At 42.9% G+C, this 22,651-nt stretch overlaps 1 protein-coding gene across 1 annotated transcript in view; it reads left to right on the plus strand.

The window, feature by feature from the left end:
* The first annotated feature begins 278 nt into the window (after positions 1-278).
* The window catches only part of LOC134583000 (cholesterol 24-hydroxylase-like), a 79,996-nt gene continuing 57,623 nt past the window's right edge, over positions 279-22,651 (plus strand). The window contains exons 1-6 of the mRNA XM_063439737.1: positions 279-651; positions 10,739-10,816; positions 12,551-12,632; positions 14,510-14,580; positions 16,915-17,001; positions 20,844-20,982. Of these exons, the coding sequence (XP_063295807.1) occupies positions 515-651; positions 10,739-10,816; positions 12,551-12,632; positions 14,510-14,580; positions 16,915-17,001; positions 20,844-20,982 (594 nt within the window). The 5' untranslated portion in view covers positions 279-514. The remainder of the gene's footprint in view (positions 652-10,738; positions 10,817-12,550; positions 12,633-14,509; positions 14,581-16,914; positions 17,002-20,843; positions 20,983-22,651) is intronic.

Raw genomic sequence — 22,651 nt, forward strand, 5'->3', positions numbered from 1 at the left:
TGGCATGTACACACAATTGCACCATGCAAACAATACCCGGTGTTTAGTAAATAACCCCATCACTATCACAAATTATTATACGTTGTATTTTATTTTCTGAACTACAGATGCACAAAGTAGCAAATACAATACAATATCAGTGATCTGAAGCTGTGACAGATCACTTCCTTGTCAGCAGTGGATGTGGGGGCCTATTGTATAGTATACTGTACATTACACTCTCACTGAGAATGCAGCTCCTTGGTATGTTGAATACAATGTCAGGGGAGGGGAAATATACAATTGAGAGCCTGCCTGCTCACACGGCCTCTGTTTACATCGCTTCCTGGAGAACTCTGGTTTTAGCCTGCTTTCTAAGAAAGTCCTCCGCTTGTAACTGCCTGTTTCTAGCCCTGCCTTCTAGCCCATACCTACCTTTGCCCTCTACTTAGCCTGCTCCAGTAACCAAACTCTGGCTATCTGCCTGGGTACATTGCTTTATTGACTTCTATAGCTGGCTCAGAATACTCTGATCATGGGGCTTTGGGCTCTTCTAACCTGGGCTTCCCTCCTGCTCCTGAGCCTGGCTGTGATCTGCTTCTTGCTCTATTGTGGATACATCCAGTACATGCATTTGAAATTTGACCACATTCCGGGACCACCTAGAGACAGGTTAGTGGAGAAGGTGAGGGCATAGTACTAGATGGGGTTAATCTCTCTAATGATAGAACGGTCTGCAGTTGGCTGCTGGGTATCCCTGTCTGCGTAATGAAAATACAATGCCTGGTAATGTAAAACATTATATACAATCTCTGTGATATTTCATATTTAAATAATTAAGGAGTCAGCAGGGGGAGAGTGTTGGGTCATCTCATCAGTGCCAGCAGGGCCGATGCAAGACAAACTACTTGCACCCCCCGAAAAAAATTATATCAGTTTTGTGTATCTCTTTGTCCCCCCAGGCCCTATGTTTGTCTATTTGTCCCCCCTTATTCTTTGTGTATGTATTTGTCCCCCCCAGCACCTTTTTGGGTCTCTTTTTCTCCCCCCAGCCCCTCTGTGTGTGTTTCCCCCCAGCCCCTCTGTGCCTCTCTCCCTCCCAGCCCCTTTTTGTGTCTCTCTTTGTCCCCAAGCCCTTTTTGTGTCTTTGTCCACCTATGCATTCTGTGTGTCTCTTTTTACCCCACTCCCTCTGTGTGTCTCTTTGTCCCTCAACCCCTTTGTGTGTCTCTTTTTCCCCTTCCCCATCCCCTCTGTGTGTATCTTTACCCCATCCTTTGTTGGGCCTCTTTCTCTTCCTTCAGCCCCTTTGTGTCCCTCTACCACCCACAGCCACTTTGTGTGTCTTTCTTCTCCCGCAAGCCACTTTGTGGGTCTCTTTGTTACCTTCAGCCCTATGTGTGTCTCTTTGTCCTCCCTCCCAGCCTCTCTGTGTCTCTGCCCCCAGCCCTTCTATGCACCTCTCCCCCAGACCTTCTATGCACATCTCCCCCAGCTACCGGTTTGTCTATTTCCTCCCAAACTGCCTGAGCTTCAGTGATTATAGCACGCAGTTCGGGGGGGGGGGGGTGTCGAACGATTCTCCATACTAATGACAGCCTCCCAAGTAGATTCTCCCAGTAAAGTAGACAGGTACCCAAACATCAGCTGAAAGTATTTGAAGGGTGTAAATTTTGGAATCATTTTAATGGGTGCAACACTGGCTTTTATGTAAGTCCCCATGCAAGGGGCACTCCCCGTGGACCTTGTGGGGGACAGGGACACAAAGCGTACAGCCAATAACAATACAGTGACAAACTAACACTCCGAACACAAAACAGATAATTCCCTCCTCTCTGTCTGGAGATAATGGAGTCATATACTGTAATAACTTAATTATCTCCAGGCAGAAAAAAAAACACATTTTCAACAAAACTTGAAAAGTACCCCAAAACACACAAAATCCCCATAAACACCCCAACATATCCAAAAATCACCCAGATCAGTTCAGGGATTATGGAATTTTATGGAAGTCCAATTTGAACTGACCACACACGTGGTTCCTGCCCAGAAACAATTCCATGAGTTTAGGCTGTGTGGCCGGTCTATTTCGACAAGTCTTAAAAACGAACAAATGCACAAACTGCACCCCCTGGCTCCTAGTAGCGATTATTGCCCTGGTTTGTGGGAACCAAACTACCGAACAGCACTCTCCTGGCTGTTCGGGAAAAGGAAGCAGGCGTTCATACAGTTTGATCGGTGTTCGGGAAGTCAAGTGTCCGATTTTAGTTTTAGACACTCGACGACCAAGTCCCACTGCCTCCTTTCATGCGAACAAGATGGCTGCCATTTTCTCCTGCACGTGGCATTCCACACAGGGAGAGCACTTAATTGACTGTATCTCTGAAGATAAGGAGCTAGGGGGGTGGTTCGGTGTTCGGTAGTTATAGCTACCGAATGGAAAAAAGTAAGATAAACAAAATAACTTTGTAATTTCTTCAGAGTATCCTTAAGTGTGTCAGTGTATGTATATATATGTCTGTGTATCTGCATGTTTGTCAGTACAGTGGGACCTCGGTTTACAAACGCCTCGGTTAACAACATTTTCGGTTTACAAATGAAAATTCATTTGAAATAATACCTCAGTTTACAAAAAATGTTCACAATACAAAGCAAGTTTCCCCAGGATGCATTGCACCTGGGAGGTTTATAGCACCACCCTCTGCATGCTGGAGCCTGTGGGTAGCATAGAGTGTGGAGGTGTTGGAGCGGCTTTTGCATCGAGTTTTGGAGCCATTCTGGAAATTGTTTGCAGTTGTTTTGGGACTTTTTGGTGCATTTCTAAAGCTGTGGAAAGGTAGTTTGCTGAGCTTCGGCGTTTGCATGCCTTTTAGTGTGTGTTCTGTGTTGTGGGTTGGTTTCCATGCCAGCTCATTTTGACTTTTTTTCTGACCTCCAGAACGGATTAATTGGTTTTCAATGCATTCCTATGGGAAACCACATTTCAGTTTACAAATGTTTTGCAATAAGAAACGTCCCGGAGAACGCATTAAATTCGTAAACCAAGGTCCTACTGTATATGTATCTGTGTGTCAGTGTGTGGGTGTGTCTCTGTGTATCTGCATGTGTCTCTGTGTATTTGCATGTGTGTCAGGGTGTGCATCCTGAATTGTGTCTGTGTATGTATCTATGTGTCTTTGTATCTGCATGTGTGTCAATGTGTGTATCTATGTCAATGTGTGTATCTGTGTGTCAGAATAAGTATCTGTGCGGGAGGATGTGTGTCAGTGTCTGTATCTGTATGTGTGTCAAGGTATGTATCCTTAAGTGTATCAGTGTATGTATATATGTGTCTGTATCTGCATGTTTGTCAGTATATGTATCTGTGTGTCAATGTGTGTGTCTGTGTATCTGCATGTGTGTCTGTATCTGCATGTGTGTCAGGGTGTGCACATGTGTGTCATATACATACACTGACACACTTAAGGATACATACCCTGACACACACACCCTGACACAGATGCAGACACAAAGAAACATAGGGTATGTATCCTTAAGTGTGTCAGTGTATGTATATATGTGTCTTTGTATCTGCATGTGTGTCAGAGTGTGTATCTGTGTGTCAGGGTACGTATCCTTAAGTATGTCAGAGTATGTATATATGTGTCTGTGTATCTGCATATGTGTCACTGTATGTATCGCTGTGCATCTGTATATGTGTCTGTGTATCTGCATGTGTGTCAGAGTGTGTATCTGTCTGTCAGTGTGTCAGGCTGTGTATCTGTATGTGTGTCAGGGTATGTAGCTGTATGTATCTCTGTGCATCTGCATGTCTGCCTGTGTATCTGCATGGGTGTCAGAGTGTGTATCTGTTTGTCAGTGTGTCTGTGTGTCAGGGTATGTATCTATGTGTCTTTGTATCTGCATGTGTGTCAAGGTGTTTATCTGCGTGGCAGGGTGTGTATCTTTAAGTGTGTCAGTGTGTATCTATATGTGTATTTGCTTGTGTTTCTGTGTATCTGCATGGGTGTCAGTGTGTATCAGTTGGTCAGTGTGTCTGTGTGTCAGATTTTGTGTCTGTATATGTGTCTGTATCTGCATGTGCATCAAGGTATGTATCTGTGTGTCAGTGTGTCTGTGTTTCAGGGTGTGTATCTGTATGTGTGTCACGGTATGTATCTTTGTGTCTGAAACACAGATACATACCCTGACACACATACAGATATATACCCTGACACACATGCAGATGCACAGACACAGATACATACACTGACAAACTTAAAGATACAGACACTGAACGCACAGATACACACCCTGACACACATGCAGATACACACACATGGACACACATACATGTACGTAGACACATGGATACAATCACTGACATACAGGTAATGAGTATCTGCATGTGTGTCAGTGATTGTAAATGTGTGTATCTGCATGTGTGTCAGTGATTGTGTGTTTATGTATCTGCATATGTGTGAGTGATTGTATATTTGTGTCATTCAGCATGTCTGTGCAACTGTATGTGTGTCAGTGTTTGTATCTGTGTGTCTGCATCTGTATGAGTGTCAGTGTTTGTATCTGTGTTTGTGGGGAGCCTGGTGCAGAGGGAAGAGCAGGGAAAGCCCGGAACTGAGGGAAAAGCAGGGAGAAACTGGGGCAGAGGAGAAGCAGAGAGATCATGGGGCAGAGAGAAATGCAGGGATAGCCTGGGGCAGAGGAAAGAGCAGGGAGAACCTGTGGCAGAAGAGAAACAGGGAGAGCCTGGGGCAAAGGGAATATCTGGTAGAGCAGTTAGAGCCTTAGGCAGATCGGAGAGCCTTAGGCAGATCGGAGAGCCTGGGGCAGAGGGGAGAGCCTGGGGCAGAGGGGAGAGCCTGGGGCAGAGGGGAGAGCCTGCGGTAGAAGAGCAGGGAGTGAAGAGTAGGGAGAGCCTGCGGTAGAGGGGAGAGCAGGGAGATCCTGGGGCAGAGAAAAACTTATATATTTAAAATAACAGCAACTATGTTCATTACAAACATTTTGCTAATATGAGGGGTACAATTTATGGAGATGGACTGCCAAGGGGTACTCAAGTAGAAAGAGGTTGGAAACCACTGCCCTAGAACAAATTGGGTGATTCCACTGGCCTACATTTGTAATTATTTAACCCCCAGGTTATTTAACCCCCAGGAAAATCAGGTTTATTGTCAAAATGTACAGACTTTTGAACCACTAGCCAGTTCAAGTATTTTAAGTATTCCAGCTCAAGCAAATCTAGTGCAACTAATGAAGCCCTTGATTAGTTGCATAAGGTGTGTTTGAGACATTACCTCTTGCATATTTGTGCTGTTGTGAGGGATTCTATTCAGGGGGTTGAATAATTTTGAGACTGGAGAAGTCATTATAAGTAAAATTTTCAGTTGAATTTGGTTAAACCATTTGAAGCATTCGTTGTGTTGAGCTATTTCGATTGCTTTTGTTTGATTTGTTCATTGCAAGCAGCTGAAAGTCTCTACATTTTTTTTTTTTTTGTGCAGGTGAGTACAAAACAATTTCAGAACGCCACAACAGCGTACACATTTATAACAAGCGAAACAGTGGCATGAAAAGGAATGCACATTTTATATTATGAACAAGTTTAGTGTTTACCATGTCTCAGAGTAAGACGAGCTGGGTGTCAGGAGTAAAGAGACATGTGGTCGTTTAACCAGGGAGTAAGTAGAGTATGTAAAGTATGCAAACGATAACAGAAAGCTTAATACACCATCACCTATGTTGCTATACTGGTTTTTGCGGGCAGTGATGTAACAGACAGGATAGTTGCTCGGTTTATGCACTAATATGTAAAGGTAACGTGTCTAAATTATTAGAAAGACTTAGGTGTGCTAGATGCAGGAGTAGAAGTCATGCTAATACATCGCTTTGTAGAATTGAGTCGAGGACAAATGGCTTAGTGCTTAGTGCGGTGATACAAAGTAAAAAGAAAACAGAACGAGTTTGATTAACTACTAAGAGTTAATACACAAGATAGTAGCAGTAGTTAAACTAATGGCATGCTTAATAACATGGATTAGTAAGTTGCAGGTTATATTAAACAACGTTAGATGTAGATTTCTCCGCACTTCGTAAATTAACCACCAGGGGGCAGCGAGCCATTAAGCTTGCCGGGTAATGCATATTTTTAGGCATAGACAGGTGTAAATGATTTCCCTGCGGTGATAATGTCGACTGTATTACACGCATCAATGATATTAAAAAGTCAATGCAGAACAAAAGTATATACAGTGCTCTGCAGGATTTTCAGTCTGCATGGTTAGCATCCGCTTAATTACTGCTGCAGCTGCGCTGGGTCGGCTGGCTTCTCGGCCATCTCTAGGTCGCTTGTGTTTCCCGCTGGTTGCTAGATTGTGTAGGTATTTGCTGGCCATCAGCCTTGGGTACCTGAGGGAGCCTGTGTGCTGTGCCCGCTCTGTGTGAGCAGAGTGAGAGTCCAGGTAAGAACCCCTTGGTCTGCCGATTGCACAGGGAGTTGTAGCTTCTGTTGAGAGCTCTGTCTCCGGTCTGTAATGGGCGCGGTGGCCATTTTGGATTTTGCCGTGCGGTCCCGCTTTGATCCTTTCGCCGCTCGGATGGTGAATGCGGTCACTGCCTCTCTCCGATGGGGTCCGGGATAACCCCCCGGCCCACGGGGGGGGGAACGGGGCCCTCAGTAGGCGCGCGAGATGACCCGCCGGACCAAGCACGGGAGATTGGCCGTTTCTCCCGCCAGAGCCTCGCGGCAGGCCTCAATCCCTTCCGCCCAGTAGTCCGCTCTGCCGGCAGGACGGGGGCTAATATGGACACCGCGGGTGTTTTTTTGTGTCCCCTTTGCCTTCATGTGGCCACTGATCGCCAAGCACAGGCACAAAAAGGGAATTTCTGCCTGATTATGGTAGTTTCTTTGCGGAGCCGAGGTGCCCCACGTCCTTACCGCTCGGCGGTCAGGCCCCGCCCCCCAGTCTCTACATTTTTACGATAAATCTGATTTTTAATGGGGTTGAATATTTTGGATTACAACTGTATGTCCGAACAATAGGCCAATAAAATCACGTGATTTTTTTGGCCAGCTGATTTCTGTTGGGGGTGCTTCCTTTTCTATGATAAAAGGGGTCTATTTCAAACAGATGATGGTAGCCATGGCTCCACAATACCATCATTCCTCACAGTCCACTTTTAGAAAGAAGATTGTCCTCATTCTATCAGTCCTGTAACCATTAAGGTTACCCAACAAAATTATTCATATGGAGGAATGACTCACTCTGAGTGGCGTATACGTTGGGAGATAGAATTCAGCTGATTTGTGGGAGCTGGTGGCCAAGGACCCCACCCACTTGCTTGCGTGCTTTTCCCTAACCAAAGTACATCTGAAATGACTGCTGGCCATCTCCTCTGAGAGGATAGTAGAGGAGGAACTCTCAGATTTGGATGTGGTAACCTGGTGACTGGTAGGACTCATGTCTTATACAACCAACTTACTTAGTCTCTGGAAAAATGCTGCCATCTCTGGAGCAACAGAACAAATCACATCCCAGCACCAAACTGATCCAAGAAATTGCGTAAACTTGCTCACAACTTTAGAAGTGTCAATTTCTTCACACAGAACGTCTCCTATGCATTCCCTCCCACTTCACAAAGCCCTGGTCCCAGACGGCTCTTCAAATAGATACTACTGCATATTTGTGGATAGTTTAGCCCTACATTTGACCTTGCTATTTATCCAATTTCACACCACAGGACAAATCCCAAAGGAAATGCTCACAGCAACCATTTTACCCTTCCCACACCTTGCAAATCTCCAAATGGATGTGCTAAATTTGCCCCATGCCATTATTAAACGTGGATTTGAAACTCTGCGCAAAAATACTGCCCAGTTGCGTAAACACACCTCTTCCCTCCCTGACTTCCCAAGCACAAGCATGTATTGTAAAATACAGATAGGTTTCTGAAACACCCATAGAGCAATCAGTTTGTTAGACAACGCCAAAACGACATTCCCATTGCCCTAGATGCCGAGAATGCATTTGATAGGATCAATTGAATATATATATACAGTCTCTCACAAAAGTAAGTGTCCCCTCAAAATAACTCAACACACAGCCATATTCATGTCTAAACCATTGGCAACAAACAAAATTGAGTACACCCCTAAGTGGAAATGTCCAAATTGGGCATAATTTGCCATTTTCCCTCCCTGGGTGCTCTCACACTCTCTCATACTGTAAGTTCAACATGGCACCTCATGGCAAAGAACTCTCTGTGGATCTGAAAAAACGAATTGTTGCTCTACATAAAGATGGCCTAGGCTATAAGAAGATTGCCAAGACTCTGAAACTGAGCTGCAGCACGGTGGGCAAGACCATACAGCGGTTTCACAGGACAGGTTCCACTCAGAACAGGCCTCGCCATCGGTGACTAAGGAAGTTGAGTGCACGTGCTCAGCGTCATATCCAGAGGTTGTCTTTGGGAAATATACGTATGAGTGCCGCCAGCATTGCTGCAGAGGTTGAAGGGGTGAGGGGGTCAGCCTGTCAGTGCTCAGACCATACACCGCACACTGCATCAAATTGGTCTGCATGGCTGTCATCCCAGAAGGAAGCCTCTTCTAAAGATGATGCACAAGAAAGCCTGCAAACATTTTGCTGAAGACAAGCAGACTAAGGACATGGATTACTGAAACCATGTCCTGTGGTCCGATGAGACCAAGATAAACGTATTTGGTTCAGATGGTGTCAAGCGTGTGGGGCGGCAACCAGGTGAGGAGTATAAAGACAAGTGTGTCTTGCCTAGAGTCGAGCAAGGTGGTGGGAGTGTCATGGTCTGGACCTGCATGAGTGCTGCTGGCACTGGGGAGCTACAGTTCATTGAGGGAACCATGAATGCCAACATGTACTGTGACATACTGAAGTAGAGCATGATCCCCTCCCTTCGCAGACTGGGCCGCAGGGCAGAATTCCAACTTGATAATGACCACAAACACACATCCAAGATGACCACTGCCTTGCTAAAGAAGCTGAAGGTAAAGGTGATGGACTGACCAAGCATGTCTCCAGACCTAAACCCTATTGAGCATATGTGGGGCATCTTCAAACAGAAGGGGGGGAAGCTCTCTAACATCCACCAACTCCGTGATGTCATCATGGAGGAGTGGAAGAGGACTCCAGTGGCAACCTGTGAAGTTCTGGTGAACTCCATGCTGATGAGGATTAACCCCTTAAGGACTGAGCCAAATGTACACGGTGTGATCAAAACAAAACGTAAACAAAAACTTTCATTTGCGCTATATGTCTGTTCAGGCGTAATTCGCCTCATTTTATGTGCACCCACACTTATTATATATCATTTTATTCAGGGGAAACAGGGCTTTCATTTAACATCAAATATTTAGGTATAAAACATAATTTAATATGAATAAAATGTAAAAAAATGGGAGAAAATAAGAATTTTTAAAAAATGTTTAGTTCTATGTGACATTTTAACTGTGAATGTCATAATACTGTTTGCTTTTACTGCAATACAATACACATATTTGTATTCAGCGATGTCTCACGTGTAAAACAGTACCCCCTATGTATAGGTGTTATGGTGTTTTGGAAAGTTACAGGGTCAAATATAGCATGTTACAGTTTTCAGTTTTTTCTCATTGAAATTCGCCCGATTGGTTACGTTGCCTTTGAGACTGTATGTTAGCCCAGGAAAGAGAATTACCCCCATGATGGCATACCATTTGCAATAGTAGACAACCCAAGGTATTGCAAATGGGGTATGTCCAGTCTTTGGGCGCAATTTGGACATTTCCACTTAGGGGTGCACTCACTTTTGTTGCCAACGGTTTAGACATTAATGGCTGTGTGTGGAGTTATTTTGAGGGGACACTGTTTTTTACACTGTTATAAAGGCTGTACACTTACTACTTTACATTGTAGCAGTGTGTAATTTCTTCAGTGTTGTCACATGAAAATATATAATAAAATATTTACAAAAATGTGAGACATGTACTTACTTTTGTGAGATACTGTAGCCTGTACACTCAAACATTCTTGCTAATCCCTTACTTTGCAATCCTGGAGTTATATTCAATTCCTTCAGTCATAGTTTTGAACAATGGATTTCTTCCTGACCCATTCCCCATTACTAAGGATATCCTTTCTCCCTTAATGTTTATTCTGGCATTGGACCCCCTTCTTCTAAAATTATAAAAATCCCACCACATACCATGCATTCCTACCCATATGGAACTTAAAAAATATATCCCTTTTTGTGGACGATTGGTCTCTGTCCATAATATAGGAATCCATACTCTTCCTGTAACCAAAAGGCACTAAATATAGTTTGCCCACTAATACAAATTGGTAATTAAAAAAGACTTTTTGATATACTGTTCTCTGTCACAAACCCTATTGAGGCTCTTCCGCACTTATTCTCCTTACTTGACTAGCTTGAGGCCACAGCCAAGAAAGAGGTAGGCAGTAGACAAGAACTACCAGTTAGTCATATTAACATTCTCCTGGGGCTAACTCTAATCTCCAGTTCAGAGGGCTAGTGAGTGTAGGTCTGCTCTTTTTTCACTAAATTGCACACACCAACCTTGTTCACCCACTTCTTATTACACTTATTAGCAAAAACTTAATTAGATATTATTTATATAATGTAATTTAAGAAAATACCTTTATTTTTAGGTTTTATGTATTAAACAGTTATCCATAAGCCAGGGGTGTCCATTTACTATGTTTGGATTATGTTTGTTTTTATTTTACAGTTTTCTCTTTGGTCATACACCAACAATAATGAAAATTACAAAGAAGAATTGTCTTGTGTACGACCAGTTTTTAGAATGGTAAGATATCACTGTATGGGAATGATGATACAGGACCATAAGTGTGTATAGGTTGATTTATTTACAAAGTGATTTAGTACTGAGGCATTAATCACACATAACAACAAGAAGGGCCCTTTAATTTTCATGGTGGGGAGGTGTGACAAAGGGACAGCCTATTCACAGATATTTTGGGTCACTTCCATATTTGCTAATAACCATATAACTAAGTTGAAACTAACCTAGAACAAGCAGAAAATATTAATTAATTGCACATATTGATTTATGGGGAGGTGCGACATTATCGCTATGTAATATTGATACACTCATATACACTGCATATTTCTGTAGAGCTCTGTGATATGTACTCATACAGACTAGACATTGGCAATTCGTTTTGGTACAAATGAAAATTCGGCCAATTTCAGGCAATTCGGACATTCGGGTGCTTCCGAAATGTCCAAATAGCTGAATTGCCGAAGTGCCAAAATTACCGAATTTCCGAAGTGTAGTATTGCCGAAGTGCCGAAGCACATTATTGCCTAAGTACTAATATACTTACCCAGTGAAAGAGCGGTGGGTGGGGGCCCTAAATACTAATAAGGGGGGGAACCTAATATCCTTCCCCCTGGCCCCCACTCCTGAGCCCTGGCCCCCACCCCTGAGCGGCTGGTGGGGGCCCTAAATACTAATAAGGGGGACCTAATGTCCTCCCCCTGGCCCCCACCCCTGAGCACCTGCGACGTGCGAGTGGGGGCTTTTAAACTAATGGGGGGACCTATTGCGGTGGGTGGGGGCCCTAAATACTAATAAAGGGGGGGACCTTGGCCCCCACCCCTGAGCGGTGGGTGGGGGCCCTAAATACTAATAAGGGGGGAACCTAATATCCTTCCCCCTGGCCCCCACCCCTGAGCGGCTGGTGGGGGCCCTAAATACTAATAAGGGGGGGAACCTAATATCCTTCCCCCTGGCCCCCACCCCTGAGCGGCTGGTGGGGGCCCTAAATACTAATAAGGGGGGACCTAATGTCCTCCCCTGGCCCCCACCCCGGAGCGGCTGGTGGGGGCCCTAAATAAAAATGTTACCCCCCCAGGTGACTAGGGGTCCCCAAACCCCTAGTCACCCCCCAAAAAAACAACCAAATGATGGTGAGGAGGTTGATACTCTCCTCTCCCTGACAAACCAACTGCCGCTGGGAAGGTGGATTGACCTTTACCGCTCTCGGTAACTCCCGCTGTTGATAGGGAAGGAAGCCAATAGTCTCCTCTCCCTGAACAAACAACTGCCGTTGAGGATGGAGTCTGATATGCACCTCTTCTTGACAAACCAACTGCCGCTGTGAGGGAGACTGGCTAACTCCACTCACTAGGTTGGGATCAGCCCCTGGGGAGGGAGCCTGGCTACCTCTGCTTCCTTTGTTTGGATCAGTCGCTGGGGAGGAGAGATACCCAACAATGCCATATGGATCACGTGTTGCCGATTCACTTTCTTTTGCAGGTAATCAGTCATCTCAGCTATAGAGCCGTATGCTCTCCTCCAAGGGGTTGAGCCCATAGAAAGCCATCAGCATTCTGCTAATCTTAACAAACTCTGAGTCAGCATTGCTGGAAGCCATGCTTATCCAGCCCAACTTTGCAGACACTTTCTTTCAGATCCACTGTTGCACAGTTATACTACATTTAGAAAACATATTTTGCCGAAACTGTTGCTTAGGAATTGTATGATTGACTTTAACACACATGCTTTCTCTTGTAGGATAAAACTTTATGGTCCAGTAATTCGGATTAATGCATTGCACCGTGTTGTCATCCTGACATCAAGCCCAGAAGCAGTAAAGGTTAAAGTTCACACTGACTTGTTTTGTTTTTGCCTGTCAGACATTTTTGCTTGACCCTAACTACCATGTGGGTGATTGCCCAGCTCAAACTACGAGAGTTAGAATCATAGTTTAACTGTGAAATGTTACTAATTTTGAAACTATACCGATGGCCAAAACATTGAAAATCACTGCAAACTTCTCCTAAAGGAACACTCCAAGCACCAAAACCTTTACAGCCTGCTGGGGTTGTTGTGGTATCAGGCGTGTTCCCAGTATAAGTATTCAAACAGTTTAAGAATAGCTTGACAACTTACCTGGTCACGTCTGTAGCTTGAAAGCTCCACACTCTGAGCTAGCCTGGTAGTGATGTTCTCGGCCAGTTAGCCAGACCTGCATTGCAGGACTTAGCTTAGTGGAGCTAAAATAAATTCCTGACAGGAGCTTCCAGGCTTCAGTGGAGGAGGTGACCAATGCCCAGTTGAACCCAGGTAAGTTGTTGTGGTTTGACTACTTACACTGCAAGGACAGTAGGCAGAGGGGATGCTGGTGCTTAGAGTGTTCCTTTAAACTTGTTTAGGTATACATCATAATCCTGTACAGTCCAGGCACAACCAGGGCACATACTGCATGAGTGGAGGAGTAAAAAACATGGTTTCTTTATTTAATGCTGACTGGATGGACTATTATTGACACGGAGCCAAGATGGAGTATCTCAGTTACAGGAAAGAAAGAAATACACTTTGATTTCTACATATAATTTTTCATATTAGCATAACATTTTGATAATTGTGTTTTTTTTTTAATGCCAAACTGGTTTCAGTCTTGAAGAGAAGAATAAGTACAAGTCCTGTAAGTGAGATACCAGGAACGGTATTTGACAAGTCAGTTCACATATTGCAAGACTGAAGATTTAATTAATGGAATTGGCCAGTTCTAAGTATGAATGAATAAATAAATGAGTTGAGCTATAATCAAACATTTAATGCAGGTTAAGTCTTTTCCAGAACAAGTAAATTCAGAGAAAATTGGACAGTGCGTTTGCTGTGTGCGGACTAGGTGTAGCTAGGGCTGCATAAACAAAAATCATTTAACTCCTAAATGGCAGATAATTGAGCAGTGAGAAAGAAGGGGCATGATCTATACGCCAAAACCACTTAAGCTGAAGTTGTTTTGGAGGTACATAATTTCATAGTAATTAAGCTTGAAAAAAAAAGACTCATGTCCATCAATTTCACCCTCTAAACGTCATTCCTTTAGAGCGTCTTTTTAATATTTTCAGGAAGTGAAGTTAGTTCTTTATCAAATGTACTCAAAAACAAAAAGTATTAATCTAGAAACAGGTGTGGGCACCCTCTATAACATGTTTTTTTTCTGTGAAATTTGGCAAGTGAGGTGTATGAAAACACTAATGGCAACCTGCACAGATACTCAACAGAACTGTGCATGCACTGTGCAATGGCAAGGACTTGGAAAACATGCCTTTTCTGGATCTATGTATAATTTACAAAACTGTAAATGCCAATTAGTGTTTGTCATTTACCTAATGTAGCTACTGCAACTTTAGATCATATGGTTGATATGGCAAGGACTTGGAAAACATGCCTTTTCTGGATAGATGTATAATTCACAAAACTGTAAATGCCAATTAGTGTTTGTGCACACCAGGCTAAATATTGTTATACTTCCAGCTTTTTGCTTGTCTTAAATGAATCCAATAAAGTATTTTTTTTAATGCAGAATCAATAGGAAATACATTGAATAGTTGCCTTTTAAGCACTATTTTGTGTTGGTCATTTGGTACCACATGGTGTTGGTCATTTTGCTCAATGCAGTTTCAGGTAGATAAATTACACTTACCTGTTTTGTTTCATTGTTTGATTAATTGTGTGTTTCAGGAATGCCTAATGTCCCCAAAATATCAAAAAGATGTGTTTTATGACCGTATTGCAACTTTGTTTGGTGTAAGGTAGGTAACATGTAAAAATTAGTAAATGTTGTGAGAATATTTAGCAATACATTTTCTGCTGACTAATGTCCTAACACAATTTAGAATCAGTCTTGCCTAGGTGTGGAGTTAATAGTAGAAATAGAAAAATGAATTCCAAGAAAAAGGCAATTTATTGGAACCAGCAGCTACAAAGCGACGTTTCAACCCAGCTTGATAAAGACCCTTAGGGGTTGAAACGTCGCTTTGATAACTAATTTGATAGTCATCTATATTTTTGTATGCACTGTGACTATTTTTTGCTCATAATAAATATTTATTTATTAAGTTCTGCCTTTGTCTGTTAAAGAATCAGGTTACCTGAAGAGACTAATTGATGAGTGTTTTGCAATTGCATAGGTATTGTACTAAGTTGTGTTTGGTGGGTTTTTATTATTATGTTACCTGGGGGACCAAGGCACCCCATTTATTAATTGTCTTTGTGGTGGCAGCCATAAAATCGTAGTATTTAGATTATTATGGTTAAGTGTGGGTGGTGTTAAGTGGGATTGTATCATTTCTGGTCTAGTGCAGACAAATAGTGAACTTTAATACTTTCACCACCACAACTACATCACGCACACTCTTGAAGTAGGGTGCGTTTGTGACAAGGTGATCTTAGGTCAATATTTTTATTGCTGTGGGGCTCCGATATACACTCATGCACACTACAATTTAGTACTGTACGTGTTTTATTGCTGCAGAGCTGTAAAATATAGTAACGTGCAGTGTGAATAAGTGCAATAAAACCGCAATAAAACGTACAGTAATTAGAACTGTGTATGAGTGCAAATGTCAAGTCCCAACCGCCCCGATTTCACGCTGTGTTCAGTTTGCTATTTCGGCCTTAATTTGAATTCACTTTAAATTCTCAGCAATTCTCACTTTAGTGAATAATCTTTGAGTGTTCTGCTGCTATGGAGGTCTGTGATCCACTGATACACACTTCATGTTACTGTGAGTAAATTGCCGTGGAGCTCTCTGATCCACTAAAACAATCTACACACAGCTCAGCTACCCAAACTGCACACGCATACATATTACTCCCACACTGTACAGACACACTGCTACACACACTACTGCACATACTTCTACTACACACATATTACTACACAAACTACTATACAGGCTGTTACTTACACTGTACCCTCACTATTAAACACACATACTAGTGTATACATTCTACACATACACATACGCATATATATATATACATGCACTCAGACATTCACACACTACTACAGATTTGAACACACTACACACATGTATACAACACAAACTCTATAAGTGTGTAAATACAACAATTTTTATATCACTTTAAATGGTCTTTATTTATTAGTTTGAATGTTTGGAGGGGAGGATTGGAGATGTAAATCTGTCTCTGATTATTTAAAGCAACAACAGGGACACTGTAGTATCAATGAGATGAAGAGTCCCTTTAAGTTTCATTGCTGTAAAGCTGCGTAATACACTCATTCACACCACATTCTGTACCCTAGACTTTCATGAGAGGTGTAGCCCTGTAATTGGGCAGACTAGATGGGTCGAACAGTTCTTATCTACCGTCAAATTCTGTGTTTCTATGTGGCGGAGCTCATTACTCGGATTGAGTACCTCTGTCTGAAGATCCTTCTTACAGGGGAGAGTCACTCTTCAATGATTATAGCTCAATCCACAAACACTAGATTACACATAGTGTAGGATATAACAACAACTCTACTTTATTGAAAACAGCACATCTCTTTATACACTACCACTTTGTTTACATACGATAGGGTTTCAGTGGTACACAAAGTTCCCCTCCAGGTCTTCAACCTTAACCCCCTCTCAAACAGCACAGTGAGCCCAAGTCAACTAATAGCATTATGGACTTGGAATAGTAACCATAGTAACTACAAAACCTAATTACATTACTATGAATGCAGTACTGTGTTTACAAGGATCTGTGGGGACAGACAATAACAAGGGTTGAAGACCACATAGCATATTTAAAAGAGTGGCATGGCAGCTACTTTGGACTGGTCTGTACGTGTCCCTGGAACAATGGGACAACGCCATGCTGGTAAACAATAAGACAGTAGAAGGGGGAAGAAAATAACTAACAAATACATTATACACACCCTGCACCTATAATGGGCACATGGAGACTAAAACATAAGAATAATCTGGGGACCTACATAAAGTGTCCGTCTTCTGTTCCCAGTGATGGTGACTACCGTCACAAAAGGTACATTTGGTAGATTTCCTATTTGTTTTGGAAATCGTCTCTTGCATTTTTACTGACCTGTTTGTCCATGGTTTTGTCATTCAATGCAGATTCCTGGGAAAGGGTTTAGTGACTGATCGGGACTATGATCACTGGCATAAACAGAGGAGGGTTATGGATCCAGCATTCAGCAAAGTGTAAGTATGTAACATTTTAGGAAGATGCAATCACTATATCTAAAGAACAATTCTGGTGTAATGTTGTAGCATAACCAAGCATAGAACAATAACCCAAATCGTTTTCTTAGTTTTCATGATGTTTTCACTTTCTTAACATCAGATACCCTCTCTGTAGATGTTTGTAAGGGAATTTTTGACATTTTTGATATATTTTGGTATAAAGCATATTCCAGTAATCGCAAAATTTAAATATTGTGACTTTTTTTTGCATAATACCCTAATGCAGTCATTACAATTACTTTTCTAAAAACAGGCATCTTTATTTTAAGTGATATTGCAAAGTGCAAATATGCCCAAAACTTTGCTTATAGCCTGTCCTCCATCCTCCCCATAAACATATTGCAAAGGTGGGGCAATAATAAGAGTAACCAGTAGCCAGTAAACTACAGGCATTTTATTACTTGCTTCTCAACTTTTCCATGAATTTTCAGAATTTGATGCTTTTTTATCTTTTTTTTCCATGCAAGGATAGCACCATTTGTTATGCCTTTGTGAAATTCCAGTTAAAAATATTGTTTGCCAACAGCATTATAGGGTCACTGTAGGCACCAAAACCACTTTAACTCAGGAAAAAAAAATTGGAAACATAGCACTGCCCTGCAGACCACATGTGGAATATACTTTATCCCGCCCCCCTTCCTATCCCATTTTTCTGCATTTCACTAATTAATTCTTAAAGAGACCCTGCACTGCCAAATACAAAATAAATTAAAAAAATCACTGTTTATTAGATATAGCCCAAATGAAAACTTGCATGCATTTAATTATGCATTTTTTATTGGGGGTATAACTACAAACAGCTTGCAAAAGCAGCAGATCCCTTGTCTGCTGCTTTTGTAAGCCCTCCCCTTCTAACCCCACCCAGTCTTTCTGTGTCTGTCCAATCACAGACTTCCTAGTGCAGCGCAATGAGAAGTCTTTGCAAGGCAGGAGCTTTGGACAATTGCTGCCGCTTGATTTTACCTCCACTGAGCTTACCAAACCAGATAGAAACAGGACAGGTTGTTGACTTGAGAATCAAGAGGATGTAACCAGGTCAATTTATAAATGTTTCTACTAAAATCTGCATTTATTTGCAAAAAGAAAAAATAGGATACACTCTTCACACCTAAAGCTTTCCAGCAAGCTAAAGTTCGTTGGGCGTTCCTTTAATCACACCAGCAGACTCACCAACTTTCCCAGATCACTTGCAGATTCTTGGCACTGCTTTGTTTAATGTGAAATAAGTAAAGACAATACTCTTCCTTAACTAAACTAATTTCACCATTATGCCCACCTTTCAACACGTGCTCCATTCAGTTTACATTGCCTCCAATAGCATTGCCCATCTTAGTACTTAAAGGGACTCTCCAGTGCCAGGAAAACAAACCGTTTTCCTGGCACTGCAGGTGCCCTCTCCCTCCCACCCCCATCCCAAGTTGCTGAAGGGGTTAAAACCCCTTCAGTGACTTACCTGTATCGGCGCTGTTTCAGGGTCCGCCCACGCTACTCCCCCGCCGACGTCATCCGGCGAGGGAGACCTATTGTGCAGCCGGCAGTGGGGGCAACCTAATGCGCATTAGACCTCCCCATAGGAAAGCATTGAAAATGCTTTCAATGCTTTCCTATGGGGATTTCAGCGACGCTGGGGGTCCTCACATAGCGTGAGGAAGTCCAGCGATGCTATATAAACCCGGAAGTGCCCTCTAGTGGCTGTCTAATAGACAGCCACTAGAGGAGGAGTTAACCCTGCAAGGTAAATATTGCAGTTTATGAAACTGCAATATTTACAGCTGCAGGGTTAAGGGTAGTGGGAGTTTGCACCCAGACCACTCCAATGGGCAGAAGTGGTCTGGGTGCCTGGAGTGTCCCTTTAAACCAGCAATACCATGGCAAAAAACACACCTAACTTGGTATACAGACCATATATGCCTAGTCAGTTCTCCTGCCCAATGAACACACTCTTCTCCACACCAGCTTCATGACTCTGCAGGTCTCTGCTCTCTGATCAAGGACCCCTCCTGACTTCTTGTTAAACTTATTTTTCTATCTATTTGATATTTGACATGCTGTATGCTCATTGTCTTCTGTTTGATCCACATGCAATGCATAGTGATTGTAAAACATGGTCACATTTCTGTTACTTCTGAATTGTATTTCTCCCCATAACCTTTTGTCTCAATGTACATTTCCCATTTAGATTGTAAGCTCCATGGGTTCTTTCCTCCTCATGTTTCAGTGTTTAGTTATTTATGTCATTAGTTTCAGCAAGCCAAAACTTAACTTAGCAGTACTCCGGTCACATTGTGCTCCGATACCGTGGATCTTTGACCTTGGCTTGTTTTGACCTACCTCTTTGGTATTTTTTATTATGCTCGTTCAGCTTTCAGTTACTCTAAGCACCAGTACACGTACCTACTTTTCTGTGTCCCTCCATAGTGGGTTTATATACAACGTGTTGGGTTATAGGTAGCAGTGACAGTTGGTGAAATTACCAATGTAACTTTGCCTGAATTGTAAATCACTAGTGAATAAAATAAATGAATTGACGATGTTATGGTGTTTAAAGTTTACTGTAGCTATCTCCTGTCAAACTGTTATCTTACAGTTTCCCAGAAAAGCAGGTCTCACAACCTGGTCCCCAATCACTATATGGCTAACAGGGAGAGTAATGGTAAGATAATAGTTTGGCACGGACTTGGGTGATGGTGCCCGCAAACTCCAGGCACTTCAATAAGTGATTATGGTGCCTACGGTTGACCTTTGACATGGAGGACGTGCTTTGCTGTCCTACAAAAGACGTATTTTAACACACTTAGGGCAGCATAGCATGCCGTAATGATCAGACACTCCCTTCAGCTCAAATACTCAACCTCCTCACCAGATCCGAACTACTGGGACTGCATGATCGAATCCAGTCCGATCTGTCATCACATCGATCCAAGTCATGTAAACGTGATGACCCTGCGATCACTTGACTCAGATCGGCATGATTGACATTTTGCAAAAGGTTTGCAACAGAAATTAAAGTAAAAACTATGTACACATGTTTCGGTAGTGAGGAGGTTAATTTCTCCCTTGTTCTTTGAGGCCCTGTTTCTCTGTAACCTTTGCAAACGATTATAACAATGCAGCTTTGCAGCAGTTACATATACCTGTTATGTAGCATTATGCGGATTTGTAAAACCATTTTATTCACTCACTGCAACACAAAGAAGTTTCCAGATTATTAACCCCTTAAGGACACATGATGGAAATATTCCGTCATGATTCACTTTTATTCCAGAAGTTGTGTCCTTAAGGGGTTAAATATCCAGTGCCCTTGAGAATTCCAGGTATTTGCATTTATCCATTAGCTATTAAAGGAACACTATAGTGTCAGGAGAATACAAATGTTTATTTCTGACACTAAAAGTCTAAATAAGTTCCCTTACCTCTGGTGAGAAAACTGATTTACTAACTTTTTTATAGCACCACGTGGGTCTGGTCCAAGCTCCACCGCCATTGGCTGAGATCTTTAAACGTGACAAACTCAGCCAATCGAATGCTTCCCCATACAAAACGCACTCTGATCCAATCAGCATCCCCTCATAGAAAGGCATTGAATTAATGCATCTCTATGGGGAACGTACAGCGTCCCATGCAGCGTCTCCATGCAGATTGAAAAGGCAGTGTTTACATTAAAAAGCCTGCAGGAACAGACTATACACACCAGAACAACTACATTAAGCTTTAGTTTTTCTGCTGACTACAGTGTCCCTTTAATTTATTGTTCTCAATCTATGGATAATTTTTTCCACTTTGGCATTTTTCCTTCCCAGTTACCTTATTGGATTAATGGCACCTTTTAATGAAAATGCAGAGCATCTTATGGAAGTATTGTCAGAAAAAGCAGATGGTAAACAAGAGATTAAAATGCACGATCTAATGAACAGGATGACACTGGATATCATCGCCAAGGTAAAGTACTCATTATTTAACACTGTTACTCTCAGAAAGATAAAATCCTCCTATTAATCTGGGTAAATGCATATTCCTTGAGGCTGGGTAGAAAAGAATTGGCAGCTTACCAACATTGACATATTTTTTCAAATAATAAACTAGACATTAGCTTAATCTTTACTAAACTGTTACACAAGGAAATTCTGGGGTGGGGGGATTTACTAAAGTGAACCTGTACTGTAAAATTAACTTTGGCTTAATCAGCCCCAGGTTCATTGAATACATAGATGCATCAAATCTCTTCATGTAATCCCCATCTTTGGTCCTTTCTTTGCTCCTCCGCTGGTCGTTTTCGATTTGCCTTGCTTGGGAACCAATCCACTAGCAGGGAAAACCTCCACAATGATGCCGACACACAGGGCCGGTGCAAGGATTTTTGCCGCCCTAGGCAAAAGTAAAGTGTGCCCCCCCCTCCCCCGTGACATCACAATGCCCCACCCATATGACCTGCAATGTTAACTAACGCTAGTGCTGCAGTGCCGCCGTGTTTACATTAAAAGGCCTGCAGGGACAGGCTATAGACACCAGAACCACTACATTAAGCTGCAGTGGTTCTGGGGACTATAGTGTTTCTTTAACCCCTTAAGGACCAAACTTCTGGAATAAAAGGGAATCATGACATGTCACACATGTCATGTGTCCTTAAGGGGTTAATGTGAGGTAAAGTGCCACAAATAATATACTAGATTGCCTCCTTACAACCAGATGAGGATGATGATGGGCTCTAGCTGCAGTCTGGCTCCACTGGTCTGGTGTAGAACAGGATCTATGGAGGCTGTATGTAACTGTGGTCACAAAAAACAATGTTCTGGGAGAACGGGAAGCGGCTCCAGTTTTTGGGGGCCCTTTACACAGCTCAAGGTCTGGTTCCCAGGGTCCACCAATGAGTTTGTTCACAGGGGGTGGAGTGTGTAGGGGATGTCCTGATTTGTGTGTAAGGGTTGCATTGCGTGTGTGTGTGTGTGTGTGATGAATGTCACTCTTTCTCCCCCCCTCCCTGTTTCTTTCTCCCTCCCTGTTTCTTTCTCCCTCTCTGTTTCTTTCTCCCCTCCCTCCCTGTTTCTTTCTTCCCCCCCTCCCCTACCTATGTTGTAGCGTGGCTGAGCTCTGTATGGTCCGCAGGTACAGGGAGCTTTTGTTTCCTGTACCCGGCCGGACTAAAAGGAAGTGTTCACTTCCTGTTAGTCCGGCCGGGTACAGGAGACAGATGCTGCCTGTACCCGCGGACCATACAGCGCTCGGCCACGCTACAGTGAGGGAGTGACAGGAGGGAGCGCTGAGCGCTTCCCTCCTGTCAGCCCCTCTCCTCATGCTGCGCCCGGGCGGTGCGCCCTCATGGACGCACCAGCCCGGGCAAAGCTGCAGCCACCTGAGGCTCTTTACAGAGCGCTCGGGCGGCAGCAGCATTAGGGGGGCCGGCGCTCCTGGCAGCCCTGCCGACACACTGACCTCATTGCCAGCATGCTGCCGTCTGAACTAAATGACATCAGTATCTTTGTTCCTACACTTCAAAGCCAGCGCTAGAAGTGCTGGCTAAGGTTACTACGCTTGATAGAGCAGAAGGATCTCCTATTGAAGTTATTTCTGCTTTTCATTGTCAGTGAAATCATTGGCATAGAGCAGGCAT

Source organism: Pelobates fuscus, chromosome 13 (assembly GCF_036172605.1).
Source record: "Pelobates fuscus isolate aPelFus1 chromosome 13, aPelFus1.pri, whole genome shotgun sequence".
Classification (NCBI taxonomy): Eukaryota; Metazoa; Chordata; class Amphibia; order Anura; family Pelobatidae; genus Pelobates; species Pelobates fuscus.